Genomic DNA, 16,601 nt, shown 5'->3' with positions numbered 1-16,601 from the left:
GACTTAAAGACAGATGGCTATGTTTATACCTCCTGAGTAAATGCATGTTATGTTCTTGTTTGTAATGGTTGTTGTGTTTATGTTGTATAGGTGTGGACAGATGGTCTGTTGAGTCCTACAGCTCCTCCAACACAGCCGCCCTGTCAGAGCTACTTATCTGACCTCCTGCAAGGCAGAGACACTCAGACTCCAGTAACGTCTCTATTCTATTCTAGTCCATTCTGTTCTCTTCAAAGTTCGGGCTCAGCAGATAAACTGTGATTGCAAGTCTACCAATCTTTGTCAAAACAGAAATTCAGTGTCTCAAATTAAGATATATTAGAATATAAAAACGGAGGAACTAGAAATCATATGAACAAAGAATGAAGACATGATATAAAACTTTTTTTCTTTTTTTTAACCTTGGTCCTCAAGAACATAATTAACAGTCTGTGGTGCAAAAAGAATTGGAAAACATATCGCACATGTCACTGATACGATGGCATGAACTTAATAACACTTTTTTTTAATTACAGTACTGAACAAAGTAGTTGAGAGAAAATATATGATTTTATTTATTTATAAATGTATGAATAAATAATGCAAACTATTCAAATCAGAGGTGCTCTTGCCACTAAATTCTTCTCGCCTCAGTTATTGTAACTCTTTCAGTAGAGTCTCTCTCATCATCCAACCCTTGCTGCAGGACTCATGAGTTATTCATGTATACATGAGTCAACTCACACTGAAACCATGAATTATAAACGTGCACATCCCTCTAAATCATTTTCAGTTTTGTTGGCTTCCAACAATTATGTCAAATGAAAAGCACATATTTTCCCATTTTACTGCCTATGTTGTGACATGAACACACACAAGCACATACCACTACTTTTCTGGTAACCCTACGATACTGAATACTCTTTGTAAGGTCCTGTGGAGTGAAATCAATCCTGGGGGCTTTTCTAGTTGGCATCTGGAAGTGATCAACGAGCAAAGCAGTCTGAAACAGGCTGAAACAGCTTCAGGGTTAGGGGATGAGAAGTGTACTTTCATGACACCCAAGCAGCCCAAGCAATAAAGAGCTAATTAGCCACGGGTCAGCAATTCAGGGCTTCCTCGTTTACCTCCTCGTCCAGCTCGCCATCAACCTGTAGTTCCTTTCTCAGGCAGCGAATGGTCCTGTTCCTGTAGCATTGTTTGACATTGTTCTGCTTGATAAATGATTGTCCTCACTTTCAGCTACATTTCTCACTACATTGGCCTTTTGGGACAAATTTATTTCATAGACACCTGCAGCTTTATTTTTACTTTGGTTTCTCAACCCTTTAATGTTGTTCTCCCCAGGTCAGGGCTTATCCTCTCTTAACATTAATATTTTCACATTTGGAAAATATGTTTATTTGCTTGTTGAGAGTTAGGGAATTGACACCACTCTCACTTCTGTACGGTATATACAACCTAAAAATGCCAGTTAGCTTAGTTTAGAAAAAGGGAACAGCCTGGCTCTGTCCAAAGTCCAAACAAAACTGGCCTACCAGCACCTCTAAAGCGCACCAATTGGCACGTTACTTCATGGTTTGGTTATTAAATACAAAAACTAAAGTATAAAATGACACTCCTTCTGAAACAAAGAACACTTTAACTATTTATTGTCTGGGAGCAGTAACTTCCCGGAGTCTCCGGCACATAGTCCGACACATAACTTCCCCTGTTTCCAGTCTTTATGCTAAGCTAGGCTAACTGGATACTGGCTCCAGATATCAATCCTACAGACATGAGAGTGGTATCGATCCTTTCCTCTAACTCTAGTCAATAGGAATTTATTAAATGCAGAACTATTCCTTTCTCAGAGGAGCTAATGGATTTTAGCTGAAGAGAAATAACTGTAAGAGGAGGAAACATTTAAAGCAACAAGCAAGCTAAGCACATTTCTAATAGACTCTGACTAGTTGATCAGAACCAGAAGGGAGATGGAGTTTGAATCAGCCTCAGATGTTTCACATATGCAGGATGTTTGCTGGGTGAACATGAACAGTTGACTCAGGCAGAGCAATAGAGCAAAAAAGGCATATTTGACCTACAAGCTGACTCAGCAGAAGGATTATCATCTAGTCCACTGAGTCAGAGCACACGTTGTGGTGAGACTACAGTATGTCAAGAGGATTGCAGGATATTCCACATTATATTATATTGCTTTTAGGTAAAGAGAGTTACAAATGTTGCTCATTATTCAACTTCATTTGTCAGGTATGACTCTGCTTTTACAAATTTCTCTGCCCAACAGTCTTCTCAGCATCACTACTCTCAGGCTACTTGGGATTTGGGGGGTGGCATGACTTTCCAAAAGGGATCATAAAAGGGAGCATACAATTACTCCAGGATTAGGACCCTCTCAGCGTTGTATATTTCAGCCCACCCCAGTGGTTCCCAGCCTGGGGGCCTAGCTCCTTGAAAAGGGTCACAAGATAAATCTTTTTTGTCAGACTTTTTGTAATTCTAGCTATTTTTGTGATATAATGGATGTAACCTCCTTACTTTTCGAGAGCAAATCTGTCTTTGGTCAAACTGCATGGGAACAATTTATAGAGATATACTTTGTAAGGTGCTATAAAAGGGTCAAAAAGTGCAGGAACTATTGGTTTATCATTAGCAATTAATTGTATTTTATAAGATTAACATGTTTTTTTTTAATTTATTTAAAATCGTCATCTGAAAAAAAAAACTATACTTACAGAACAGTACTTGAGAAAATTTACCCTCCACTGTGCCTCACTGATCCTGATGCCTCTCTGTCTGTCTCTTCTTACATAATATGTTATAGTGAAGTTCACTTAAAGCTGTACGGTCTTGTTTGTGTGTTTTAGAGTCACAAATCCAGCATCAACACTCTCCAAGGGGAAGACGGCTGCACTGTGACTGACTACTCAGCTAGCCAGTGGTCTGTGACAGTGGACAGTGAAGAGGAGAGAAACATTGCACTAGAGAAGAGCATGTAGGTGTTGACCTCTACATTAAAGCAGTAGTTCATTTTAGGAAACACTAATTTCCTTTCTTGCAGAGTGCTAAATGAGAAGATTAAAACCATTCTCATGTCTGTATAATAAATATGAGGCTACAAACAGCAGACAGTTAGCTTAGCTTAGCATAAAGACTAGAAACAGGGAAACAGCTTGCCTGATTGTCCAAAGGAAACATCTGCCTACCATCTCATCTAAACACATTACATCATGTTTGTTTAATCCAAATAAAATATACTGACTCTATCACCATAGATTGTGGGTTTATGAGGGGTGATCTGTCTGGGAAAATTGGGAAGACTTTCTGCAATCTTGTCGCTGTGATGTTGTCATGCATTGCATCCAGCGGAGACTACAGCAAGTCACTGTCCCTGGCAAATTTGAAATGTTCACACTTGGGATATAATGTATCAAAACCATGTCTTAGTAAGCTTTAGATGTGCTGCTAGGCAGATTTAGTTTTGGGAAATTAGCCAGGCTAGCTGTTTCCCCCTGTTTACTGTCCTTATACTAAGCTAAGCTAACTGTCTTCTGGCTGTAGCTTGATGTTTTCCATTCAGACTTGAGAGTGGTATCAACCTTCTCATCTAACTTCCGGCGAGAAATCAACCATATTTCCCAAAATGTCAAACATCCTTAACTATGTATAATACATTTCTTGTTTTTATTTTTGGCAAAATGTACATTTCTTTCCTTTATTTGCTGTTTTCAAAATCTCTCAGATATGTGCTGACGGAGTTGATAGAGACCGAACGGTTGTATGTGGAAGATCTTGGACTCATAGTACAGGTGTGTCCCTCTTTCAACTTTTAAATAATCCGCTTATGACATTTATACAAAACTGAGATACCTTAATTAATAACATGCTGCAACGTTCACATCTCAAAAGAGAGAAGTTATAGTTTCCATATGGAAAACCTCTGTGTGTGTGTGTGTGTGTGTGTGTGTGTGTGTGTGTGTGTGTGTGTGTGTGTGTGTGTGTGTGTGTGTGTGTGTGTGTGTGTGTAGGGCTATATGTGCGCTATGGTCAATCAAGGAGTTCCAGAGGACCTGAAGGGAAAGGACAGGATTGTGTTTGGAAACATCCATCAGATCTACGACTGGCATAAGGAGTGAGTGCCTCCCCCCTCAGTTCCTCTGAATTTGAACAATCTCTTATAGTGAACACCTTTTGTTGAGGTCCTCATGTTTCATGGTGGTTCAGCATGTCACGTCCCCTGTGGCAGTTTGTTTCCTGTGTGTATGTGTGTGTGTTTGACTAGATGACTGTTCCTTCCTGACCTTCTCTGCTTCACGTCACACAGTTATTTCCTGGGAGAGTTGGAGAAATGTGTTGGTGAGCCAGACAGCCTGGCCCAGCTCTTCATCAAACATGTGAGTCTTCAGATCAGTGAGTTACAAATGTGGACGACAAGTTTCTTTTTTCCTCGCTCTGCGTGTATTCAGTTTTGCTGAAGGTCGCAGTCATCTCACAGATCAGAGCTCTGAAGTGTGAAGCTTTAAGCCCCGCCATCCAGATATGTCTTCATTTTGCAGATCAGTTTGTCTGCAGAGTGGTATTGTTACCATCAGCTCTCAGAGCCGACAGTCAGTGTAAAAGACAATCTCAGAGCTCTATAAAAAGTACTCGCGCTTACGTTTTTGTTTGGTTGTTTAACACTGAACTTTGAGAAAGTTACTCCAAGGAATCTTAACTGGTTATGAAACAATCTCAATTTAATACTGATGCCGCTATGACCTACATAAGCAAACAAGACCATAAGTGAAAAGATCGGCTCTCGTTTGATATAGTTATTCTTAATCAGACAAATGATTAACAGACCCAGATCCTGCTTCGGTGCTGCTTTCAACCTGCAGTCGGAGCTCCAGCAGGAGGTGGAGAGCTGTGCACGCAGCAGCAGCAGCAGCTCCTCCTCCTCCGGCCGGGAGCAGAGCTTTGTCTCGCTGCTCTGCCGGTCCCTGCTGAGCAAACACCAAGACCACGCTGCTGGAGGCCCAAGCTGTATTGCTGGGAGTAAACACAGATTAGTTGAAAGACACTGATCACATGGATTCAGTGATGTTAGAACTTTTATTGGCACTATATTAATATATAGTCTCGTTACAGCAGAAATATAAACTACTGGAACATTTGGTACAGCTTTTCCAGCTCAGCTTCCATATCTGCTTCACTCAGTGTAGCACGCTGAATTAAATCACAGCAATTTAAACCGTTCTTTCTCAGCCACCGGAACTATTTAATGAGGTAAATGTCCTGCACTGTTTTGAATAACTCCCTGAAAAACTCTTGAGGGGAACGGGAACAATACAAAACTGAGAGGAAACTAAGAGTCAGAGCAGCTCAGAGGCTTAGTTGTTCCTCTGTCTGTTTGTCACGCTGTACCTCACTAATAAATTATTGGGAATATTAGTCATATTACCTCCTCTCTTTCTCTCTCTCTTTCTCTCTCTCTCTCTCTCTCTCTCTCTCTCTCTCTCTCTCTCTCTCTCTCTCCCTCTTTATCTCGCTCTCTTAAATTCTTAAATTTCCAGGAACGGCGTCTTCACATGTATGTGGTTTACTGTCAGAACAAACCCAAATCAGAGCACATTGTCTCTGAGTTCATTGAGACCTACTTTGAGGTGAGTCAACTTTTATACTACAGTCAATTTGACTGGAGCTCTATAAAAACTTTGTTCTAGTTACTCAGAGAACTTTCTCCCTTTCTATGTCACCTGACAGTATCTCAGGCAGCTGCTGGGTCACAGGTTGCAGCTCAATGATCTGCTCATCAAACCTGTTCAGAGGATCATGAAGTATCAACTACTGCTGAAGGTTTGCAGTTTAACATGACTGCGTATCTGCATGAATGGCACTATTTCACGGCATTAAAGATTAAAGACAAACTGCTTGATAAAAATATTGCCAGGAATTAAAATTATTAATCATGTAGCCACTGTAATAATGTCTCTTTGCATCACGATCAGATCCAAGTGGCGTTTTCTCCTTTGTTTTTTAAATATACTAATGTATTTTCTTACTTTCGTATTGAAAATCATTAAAACTCTCAATAAACCTCTCTCTGACTGCCAGGACTTCCTGAAGTACTACAGCAAAGCAGGAAGAGATGTTGAGGAGCTGCAGGTATGAATACACATACAGTCAGGTACACCTAAAGCCAATGCAGTCTAATACAATACAAGTCCTGCGAAAATCCTACCGTTGTGAAGACTATAATGTTCAGTTGTTAGTGTTAGTTCAACTGAAAATCTCTGCCAGAAAAACCCGGAACATTACAACCTGCATCAAGGTACGATTTGTTGCAGGTCTGTCATATTAGACTGCATTAGTTGTATCTGAACGTACCTAACCTAGTAACTGAACATGTAAAGTACTATTCTGCATATCTGCATATCACAAAATTATGTTTCCACTTACTGATTCTCCTCCATCATAATTCTCTCATCAGAGGGCGGTGGAGGTCATGTGTTTCGTGCCAAAACGCTGTAACGATATGATGAATGTGGGCAGGCTCCAAGGTTTTGAGGTGAGATACTGATTATTTCCTGTCAGTCATCACAGATGAAACACATACCCAGGGTGACTTACAGTGTATGACAATGTTTGTGACAAACACACTGTTTCAGGGGAAAATCACGGCTCAGGGGAAGCTGCTGCAGCAGGATACCTTCTCTGTCAGCGAGCAGGAAAGTGGCTTCCCGTCCAGAGCAAAGGAGAGGAGGGTCTTCCTGTTTGAGCAGCTAGTCATCTTCAGTGAGCCAATTGATAAGAAAAAGGGCTTCTCTTTGCCAGGGTACACTTTTAAAAACAGCATCAAGGTGCGAGTGTATTTTAAAGCATCTTTTAAAAACATATCTGGGTTAGTGTTTTTTCTTTATGTTTAACAAGGATATGTTTTGCTTCAGGTCAGCTGTTTGGGTGTGGAGGAGCACCATGAGAATAATCCATTCTGTCTGGTCTTGACCTCCCGCGGGACTGATGGCAGTGTGACGCGCTTCATCATGCAAGCATCATCTCCGGAAATACAGCAAGCTTGGCTTGATGATGTGGTCCAGATCTTAGAGACTCAGAGGAACTTCCTTAATGGTTACAGAGTTCAGTGTTTCTTTAATAAATCCACAACTTCATGAGTTTGGTGCGTTTGAGTGATGCAACGTTTTTTCCTGTCCACTGCAGCCCTTCAGTCTCCAATAGAGTACCAACGCAGGGAAAGCAAGTCTAACAGCCTGGGCAGGAATGTGAAGTCTCCAACTGCATCAGCATCTGGCCTGCGACCTCACTCCTGTGCATCCATGGATCGACGCCAGCAGCCCTGCATGCTGTCTTACAACACTTCCCTGCCCTCTCTGCATCCACCACACCACAGCCCGGCCTTGAAGGTGGTGAGTGTGCAGGAGCACTCTCTTAGAACATGTGTGCACTTTGATATATTATCCTTACCTCTCTGATATCCTCTTTCTTTGATTTCTCTCTCTCTCTCTCTCTCTCTCTCTCTCTCTCTAACTCTCTCTAGCTCTCTAATCCTTGTGCTGCCACACCTGAAGCAGCTCTGCCTCCACTTCCCTCCCACCAGCAGCTCAGTTTGTGCACCAATGGCCTGCCACCCTTCAGCCAGCAGAGCATGCAGGTACATCAGTCTTTCTGGTAAAAGATGTATGGAAATGTGTACGTAGAAGTAGTAACATCACAGTTTAAATGGTTGGTCCAGCTGGTAGCCATAAGGATAGTTTAGAGATATTCATGTCTGGTTCTTGTCGCTCACAATAGTGAAGAAAACATTTGTTTTCACAGAACACACTTTAAACAGGGTTCAGACTACTTCTCCAGTTTCATTACATTACATTGTTTCTGTCTGTTCAGCTTGTTGATTCTTTTTTTAAATATAAATGTTCAACACTAAGCACCACAAACAAGTTTCATTCACTTTTTATTATATTTGTGAACAGAATGACTCCAGGGTATGGTCAGTACACCGTGACATTTCTCTTTGGTGTGGTTACAAGTGCAACACGGGACACCTCTTCCTTCACACACTCAAAAACCAATAAAGGAAGTGAAATGCTGCATTAAAATATGCTCAGTTAAAAGTACAAGCCATGGATTAACATTTCAAATCAAAGCAGTAAAACATTGAAATATGGATAAATAGTGAACATATTAATTTTGAGTAAAGGTCGATGTTTTCTGTCAAGTTTTTACTTTCACTAGTCATTACACACTTTATAACCCTGTTAAGTGTTTATTGTGCAGAGTATAAATAACGTGAAAAGTGAGTTTTAAATTGGGGGGGATCAGATTGAGCTTTAATCTCTATGTCAGCAGCCTGTTTGGTTGTCTTCATCACTGATGATGAGGGGAAATCCCTCTCGAGTTGCCTTTGTGAAATATCCTGTTGTTGTTTCGGTGTAGATTTACAAACCAGGTCGACCTAAACTGTAGCAGGTGTCATTCAGTCATCCAGTTTATGGAAATCACACTGACCTGCTGTTTTATCTCGTTCATTCAGACTTCCACCAAGAGGAGGAAACGGTTGTTACATTTTAGATGTGCTTATCGGGCCTTTCACAAAGTCGCTCTTGTTGTCCGTCTTTGTGTTTCCATCCTGCTTTAGGTTGAAGAGTACAGACAGGTTTTCCATGTATCTAAAATCTTTTTTTATGGTGCTTATCTCTCAGATTTTTATGAAACGGTCACATAATCTTATTTCTGTAAAATCCAATGCCAATTAGGTTTAAGTATAATAGTTAGTTAGTTTACCATCTGAATCATGTCAGAATCTGAATCACAAAGATACATTTTTGTAACTTAAAAAGATGCTATAATGGATATTTTTCTATAAACAGTTTATGAAACTGCTCGGTGTAACATGAAAGGGTAAATCAAAGGGACAAACCCACAACGGGTTTTCCCCTCACACAGTTTAATTGAGCTCTATATAGCTTTTTAATGTCTTTCAGTTCATTGTTTTGGTTTTACACACAACTTCACTGTTTTGGTTCAATCTTACCGTTTTAGTCAGCATAGTTTCAAACAACGACAGGCGGCTTCATCGAAAAAACCTCTTGAAAGCCGCTGTACGCTGCTTGCTCAGCACCAAACAGCAGACACAGTTATTGACTAACTGGTGAACATAGTGAAGTATTTAGCAGCTAAGGAGTCAGATATTTCCCTCAGGAGTTGATGGAGATAAAAAAAGAAAACACAGAGCTAAAAGAGATTGAATTAATATTTGTCAGGTGGACAGAAACACAACTTCAAATGAAGGATAATTTTGCGAACATGTTGGCGGTCATAACTTTGATAATAATATGTCTGTGTTAACAGCTTGTTCTGCTTCCTCTTAGTGGCAAAACTAAATCAATTCATAAAGATTCAAAGATATTGTTATGAAAACACATCTATTGATGACTTGATGATAAACATATTATTAAATGTTTGTCATGAGTCAGTCAATTACCACACACTGTGTAAAACCTGGTGTAGCAACAGAAAGTGATTCATTCATAGTCATCTTTTAACCCTGTATATATATGAGAAATCTGTCTAATATATAAAGATAGCCAAGTGTACACTGCAACAATTCAGCTACTGACTGACTGGGTTTCTATAAAATGAATTGTTTACAGTGTATAGTCAATCATTTTAATGGTTATATCAGGGTGAGTAACTCCATAAACCTTATTTATACTGCATTATTTTGTCCTCCTGGGGTTCAGCAAATATAAACACTTTGGCTGTTGTACTTCAAACTTATTTTGTTAATACACAAAGAAATATAGGGCATTTTATTTAGATTTAGCCAACCAAAAAGACAGAATTATGTTTTCTTATCAGTGTTCTCCTCATAAGGTGCTGTGTCATTATTAAACTGTTCAAAGAAAGTAAATCTTTTTGTAACACTGATAATATGAAGTAAGAATGTTATTCAACTATTTGAAGTCGCACATTTAAACCACCACAAGTATTTTAAAAACTTGAAATCGCTTTTGTCCTCTCAGGGTGTGACTGCCAGTTTCCAGGTGACCGCATTAGACGAGGGTGCACATGGACCAAACCATCTAGATCAGCTGAAGGAGAGCGAGCAGTAATGACCTGCACAGACAAATGAACTCACTTTACCTTCTTGATGTAGGAGGCAGAGTGCTCTGTCAGCGTTTCATTTCTGTGCAGAAGTCTTCAAGGTCTCAGTGTCTACAATCTTCACATTTTATGCTAAATGTACCTCCCTTAAATACCACCATGGTTTATGCTAACCTGGCTTTAATATTTGTAATCATTTTGCTTTTAGTGTGTGTGTGTGTGTGTGTGTGTGTGTGTGTGTGTGTGTGTGTGTGTGTGTGTGTGTGTGTGTGTGTGTGTGTGTGTGTGTGTGTGTGTGTGTGCGTGTGTGCGTGTGTGCGTGCGTGCGTGCGCGTGCACGCGCGTGCGTGTTAACATACTCACGTCTACAGATGATGATGACAGATGAGATGAAATGTGTTAAAATAGGCTTTTGAAGCACCACATAGACTGAACTTCATATTGTATATGTATATATTTCTTACTTTTTCCATTGAAAATTATTGGATGGATATTTTTGTAATGCTTGATATTTTCACAAGGGACCCACTTCTATTGTATTCCCCTCCGAGGATTCTGTTCTCAAATTACTTTACGCAGTCATGCTATATGTTATCAAAAGTGATTCTAGCTTCACCGTGGGGTCTGAATCCATATGAGTGTTGTATGTCTATGCGTTCCCTGCAGATTAGCAAATTGTTGTGTTTTTCCTTTGGTGAGCTATTTTAACCCCGTCATTGTTAGACTGTTGTCTGAATAAAACACATTAGCAAACTCACACAAAGCTAACGCCCCAATAGAGCAGACGGAGGAAAAAGGGACCGGAGATAAAACTGAGGTGCTCCCCTGTCACTGTCATCTTGAATGTAAATAATCTCATGTGGGATCGTATCATTACAAACAACTCTTTGACTTTTGGTGGCTTGATACACACAAAGAATTAAAAAGGAATGCTGTTCAGTTATGATCATTATCATTTTCCTAAAACACTTTGAGAAGCATTTCAGAGCGACTGTATGCAACATTTTGCATCTTTTGAGTTGTTTTTTATTTTGTTCGTGGTCATATTTGGTCTCTAAGTGGCCAACTATGTTCTTAGTTGTTTAGTATGTCTTTGTGGTCATTTTTTGTGTCTGTTTTGTATCTTGTAGCAGTCATTCGTCATCTCTTTGTGGTCACTTTTGTCTCACTGTTTTGTGTCTTTTTATAGTTGTTTGATTGACTTTCCAACAAGAAACATTAACATCCTTCTCCAACAATGCATTCATGCATTCCCATTGTACTGTAAATATAAATAGTCACTTGAAACATTTGGAGGACGTGAATTCGACAATGACATTGTCTCCAGCAGAAGTCACTGCAGGAAACCATGAAAATGTTTTTTGAAAAATAGATTATTTTCAAACCACAATTCCATGATGCTTCGGTAAGGAGATTGGAGCCTGGTGATCTTTTTTCTGTAAATTAATGTGGGTCCTATAAATCACTTTTCAGAGGCCCCTGTTAGCACCCACCATACCTTTTTTATTATGATATACAGGGTATCCTTTTGGCTTTCTTTGCTTCAATTCATATTTAAAGAGTAGATTTTCTATTTTAAAGTGTGTTTTATTTGAAGAAAATGTTCAACAGTGAACCTATACAGCACCCTATGTTGGAATTGATAAACATTGTGAATTTGATATTAATTAATTGATTGATTAATGTCAAATGTTATATAATTAATATTTGTATTTATAGACCGATGTATTGAAATGGGAATGCTTGAACAAGGTACCATAGGGTTCCTGTTTGTATCCTCAGTTTGGCTGATGGCATCGTGCTCCCAAGTGTTTTTAAACCACTTGAGCTCTCCAGGTGAAAGACTTCCCTGCAACACACTGCATAATAGGTTGATTGTGCCGACAGCCATGTGATTGTATGGCTCACTTTTCATTTACACTTTGCTGTAGAGTGGTGTGTGCGGTTGGGGACTCATGTATTTACTGCACATGCACACCTACATGCATTCAACGCCTGTTGCCTTCTGTGCACTGCTCAAAATTAATACTATGTAGTGCTTGAGGAACACTTGATAATAACTACACGCTTCATAGCGTGCAGTAATTATAAAGTGTTACCGAGCCATAGGACCAGAGAGAGACTTATAGGCCACTGCTGCCTCATGACCAAATATTACAGAGATCAACATGGTACCAATGGTAACACTTTATAATAACTGCACGCTATGAAGCATTATATAATACTTCATTTACAAAGGTGAATCTATCATTTATAAAGTGTGGAACAATGCTTTAGAAATGATGAATAAAGTGTTTACTCATACTCAACTAACACTTCATAGCATGTAGTTATTATAAAGTGTTACCAGTGCCTGTCAATATGCTGTAATAATGCAAAAATATATATAATTTACTCTGACAGAAGCCAATCTAATAATGACATAAATGCAGTACTAAGGCTATCATTATCAACATCCACATGAATATTAAAATATCCTACAATGATAACCTTATCAGTTCTAAGGACTAAAGTTGATATAAACTCTGAAAATTCAGATATAAATTCCAAATATGGACTGGCAGAGTTCACTGTACTGTTTTCCAGGTTTGATGTGAAAGATAAGAACAAGGCTTTCAAATGAGTTGTGGTTTAATTTAGGTTTAGTTTAACTCCAATTTATATTAAATGAGACATTACTTCTATTGTGGAGGTAATTCATCAGCACTTTAAAGTCATAAACAGAGCAGATCAAAACGTCCACTGTCTGACTACTTGGATTAAATGCTATAAACTGGTAATTTTATGACAAATATCAGCAAAAGGATATTATTTGGAAAACTTTGAATTCATCCTCGCTTACTATCTTCTTCCACCGAATGTCATAACAATTGTACACATTTAATCAACGAGAGACAATAATTGATCAATCTATCAGTTTGTTTTTTGGACAATACATCAAAAGCTGATATAAAACCCGATGTGCACGCAGATGCAGACAGCGGCCTCCTTGGTGACAGGATGGATGGTGTCGGGCCGTAGATGTTGGCGAAGGACAGGCGGAGGTGCTGCTCCACGGTGCGCAAGCCCAAGTATTTGGTGTTCAGGTAGACCACCGAGCGCAGCAGAGAGCAGCAGAGCGGCCGGACTCTGCTCCCCGAGCTGCCGACTGCTCCACAGACTCCGCTCCTCCACCCGGCCCCACAGGGAGCCTGCAGAAAATAACAGAGGGAGTGGATTAGAGATGTTCTCTCTCAGTATTGGTTCACGACTTCTTTCTGCAGACCTTTAATGACATGCTTCTGGGTAACATTAGACTCATTTCTTCAAACTCTAACATGCTTGAACCAAAACTAATCAAATTCGGACTAGAACTTTAGTCCTCTAGCATCAGAAATTACATTAACACAAGTGCACCAAATTATATTTTATTTTGCATGTTAAAATGCACCATGTATTACTTAAAATCAAACCTAGTGCTTCATGTTTGACAGACTGGACGAATATATGATTATGGGATGGATGTATTTGTTGTCATATTATTTCATAGTATATATGCAAGTATGTTACAAATAATGTGTATACTATCTATACATCATTACCGTTGTTTTTGTTGCACTGAAAATGTTTAACTATATATATATATATATATATATATATATATATATATATATATATATATATATATTAGCCATCTGGATGGTGCTCGCAGTGGTTAGGACGCCGTGCAAGGCCAGCCCAGGGGTGACAAGCGGCGGGAAAAGCAAGGCATGGTCCAGAGTGTGAACATAAGAAACAAGCAAATACTAGATTTAAATATGCTGTGCGCTTCATTAAAAGAAATGAACAGGCCATGAGGGCAAACTCCATGGCCAAAAAGTGTCAACAGAATAATGTCTATGAATTCTGGAAAGAAGTTAAGGTTGCCAATAACATTAAGATGCCACTGCCATCCAATATTGATGGGGCTATTGGTTCGGACAGTAATGCAGATCTGTGGAGTAAACATTATAGGGATATTTTCAACAGTGTTAAGAGTGACACATTTAATATTGGTGATGTTCCCAATGATGCTGGTGTGTGTATTAGACCTGAAGAAGTGTTGTATGCCATTGAAAAATTGGCATTGAACAAATAAGAGCAGAACATCTTAGGCATGCTAGCAACAGAATGTCAGTGTTAATCGCTCTGTGTTTCTCTGGATTGTTAATGCACGGTGTACTTCCTGACTCGATGCTCACTGTTCTGTTGCCAGTAATCAAAAATAAAACCGGCAAAATATCCAGCATTGAAAATCACCGACCAATTGCTCTGGCCAGTATAATTTCTAAAGTATTAGAACGAATCCTCTTAGATAGGCTTCAAGATTACATCACAACCACTGATAATCAATTTGGTTTTAAAAGTAAACAGACTTATGTATATATGCACTGAAAGAAGTTGTTAGTAAGTACAGGAGACATAACACCACAATATTGATGTGTTTCCTAGATGCATCTAAAGCTTTTGATCGAATTAATCATTCCAAATTGTTTATCAAATTGCAAGAGTGAGGGGTCCCTCCATATTTGTTTAGAATTTTGCACTTTTGGTATTCACGTCAAACCATGCGAGCTAGATGGGGTAAGAGTGTATCTGCACCCTTCCTAGTGACCAATGGGGTCCGACAAGGTGGAATACTGTCACCTGCTCTTTTTAATCTATATATGGATGACCTTTCTAAAGAGTTAAATAGAGTGTAAGACAGGGTGTATGGTGGGGAAAGTCTTATTAACCATCTGATCTACGCTGACGACTTAGTGGTCCTGTCCCCTTATAGCGCTGGTTTACAACAATTGCTCAGAGTCTGCTCAAGATATGGGGTGCACTATGATATCAAGTTCAACTCTAAAAAGAGTGTTATCATGAGGAGCTAAATGTGGTGCAGAAAGTCAGATATTTGGGTCACATCATCAGGAACAACCTCAGTGATGATGACGACGTGCAGCGGCAGAGTTGCAAACTTTATGCACAAGCCAACATGCTGGCACGTAAATTTCATATGTGTACAGAAGATATTAAAACTGCTCTCTTCAGAGCCTACTGTACTCCTCTCTATACAGCCTACCTGTGGTGCAGTTATAGTAAAGCAAAAATGAAAAAGATTCAGGTGGCATTTAATGATGCTTTCAGAATCTTGCTCAAGCTTCCCAGATGGACAAGTGCAAGTCATATGTTTGTGACTCATAATGTTCCCACTTTCCATGCTGTGTTGAGGAATTTTATATACAAATTTAAATGTCGATTAAATGACTCAGAAAATGTAATTATAAAAGTCTTAACTCAGCCAACACAGAGTGATACAAGGTATGTTTCCTGTTTCTGGAAACATTGGAACAAGTGTTTGTATGTTTTTAAACCACTTTTTAACTGCAGTAATTGTACCTATGTCCCTGTATTGTATTTTATATATTGTTGTTGTATTTGTGTTTGTGGCTTTATGGACTTATGAGTCTGGAATAAAAGAAATATATATATGTGTATGTAAACCATACATTTAGTTAAATTGACCTGTGTCTTTGTAGGTTATTGACACAGATGTATTTAATGCCGTTTATTTCCTCTAAAAATTTAATGTTCATAGTTAATTTGCAGCATAGTTATATACATCATGTATTTACTTGTTATATGTTTCATTTTAGAACCAAACATTCCTACATGGAATAGTGAGCATGTGTTGATCACGAGGCAATAAGTCTTCTATGATGCATACACATAGCAGGGTAACGTTCAAATAAACATTTCAAATATTAAATGTGTAATTCTTTGGTTCAAATCATTGCAAAAACAATATAACAAAGAAACACTCAGCCGTGGGTGAAATAACATTGTAGGTCAATGCGGGTCATTTTTGACCCATGTTGTGCCTTAGAAGGGGTTTGCATAGCTTGTGTATCAAAGGGTTGATAAGAATAAACCAACTGTCTCTTTATTTTTCAATTGTCAATATGTATTGCCTCATGATCAACACATGTAGGAATAGTTGGTTCTAAAATGAAACAGATATAACAAGTAAATACATTATGTATACAACTGAGCTGCAAATAAACCATGAACATTAAATATCAGAGGAAATAAACGGCATTAAATTCATCTGTATCAATAACCTACAAAGAAACAGGTCAATTTAACTAAATGTATGGTTTACATACACGTATAGGCCTACTACCATCTGCTGGTAGGAAGGTAAACGCTTTACTCTGCGTCTCTGTGTTCACTCAAGAAACAGCACAATGAGGTGGAAATATATAAAAACTCTACACACACGTTACTTTGATTAAACTATATTAGGAACTGAGTTGCATTAAAGAATGCAACGATTAATTGAAAAGTTGATTCTTGCTGTGTACATATATGGGAATGAATATTAAACTGCCTGTCGTCACTACTGTAACCGAGCGTTCTGGGTTCGTGTGTGAGGTGCACTTATAACATGTTAACAAACGGAGTCGGGAGATCAGACACAGTCTGTTACTCCTGTTTATTAATTAATGTTCTTCTAA

General features: G+C 38.9%; 1 protein-coding gene across 1 annotated transcript in view; it reads left to right on the top strand.

Annotated features, from left to right (window-relative positions):
• Nucleotides 1-10,294, top strand: part of arhgef25b (Rho guanine nucleotide exchange factor (GEF) 25b) — a 34,391-nt gene extending 24,097 nt beyond the window's left edge. The window contains exons 7-20 of the mRNA XM_034532556.1: nt 91-192; nt 2,847-2,974; nt 3,722-3,788; nt 4,008-4,111; nt 4,304-4,373; nt 5,532-5,621; nt 5,722-5,814; nt 6,073-6,123; nt 6,449-6,526; nt 6,627-6,818; nt 6,906-7,086; nt 7,177-7,382; nt 7,514-7,627; nt 9,999-10,294. Of these exons, the coding sequence (XP_034388447.1) occupies nt 91-192; nt 2,847-2,974; nt 3,722-3,788; nt 4,008-4,111; nt 4,304-4,373; nt 5,532-5,621; nt 5,722-5,814; nt 6,073-6,123; nt 6,449-6,526; nt 6,627-6,818; nt 6,906-7,086; nt 7,177-7,382; nt 7,514-7,627; nt 9,999-10,088 (1,566 nt within the window). The 3' untranslated portion in view covers nt 10,089-10,294. The remainder of the gene's footprint in view (nt 1-90; nt 193-2,846; nt 2,975-3,721; nt 3,789-4,007; nt 4,112-4,303; nt 4,374-5,531; nt 5,622-5,721; nt 5,815-6,072; nt 6,124-6,448; nt 6,527-6,626; nt 6,819-6,905; nt 7,087-7,176; nt 7,383-7,513; nt 7,628-9,998) is intronic.
• The last annotated feature ends 6,307 nt before the right edge of the window (nt 10,295-16,601 follow it).

The sequence above is a fragment of the Cyclopterus lumpus genome, chromosome 5 (assembly GCF_009769545.1).
Source record: "Cyclopterus lumpus isolate fCycLum1 chromosome 5, fCycLum1.pri, whole genome shotgun sequence".
Lineage (NCBI taxonomy): Eukaryota > Metazoa > Chordata > Actinopteri > Perciformes > Cyclopteridae > Cyclopterus > Cyclopterus lumpus.
This window is presented reverse-complemented; position numbering and strand designations above follow the sequence as displayed.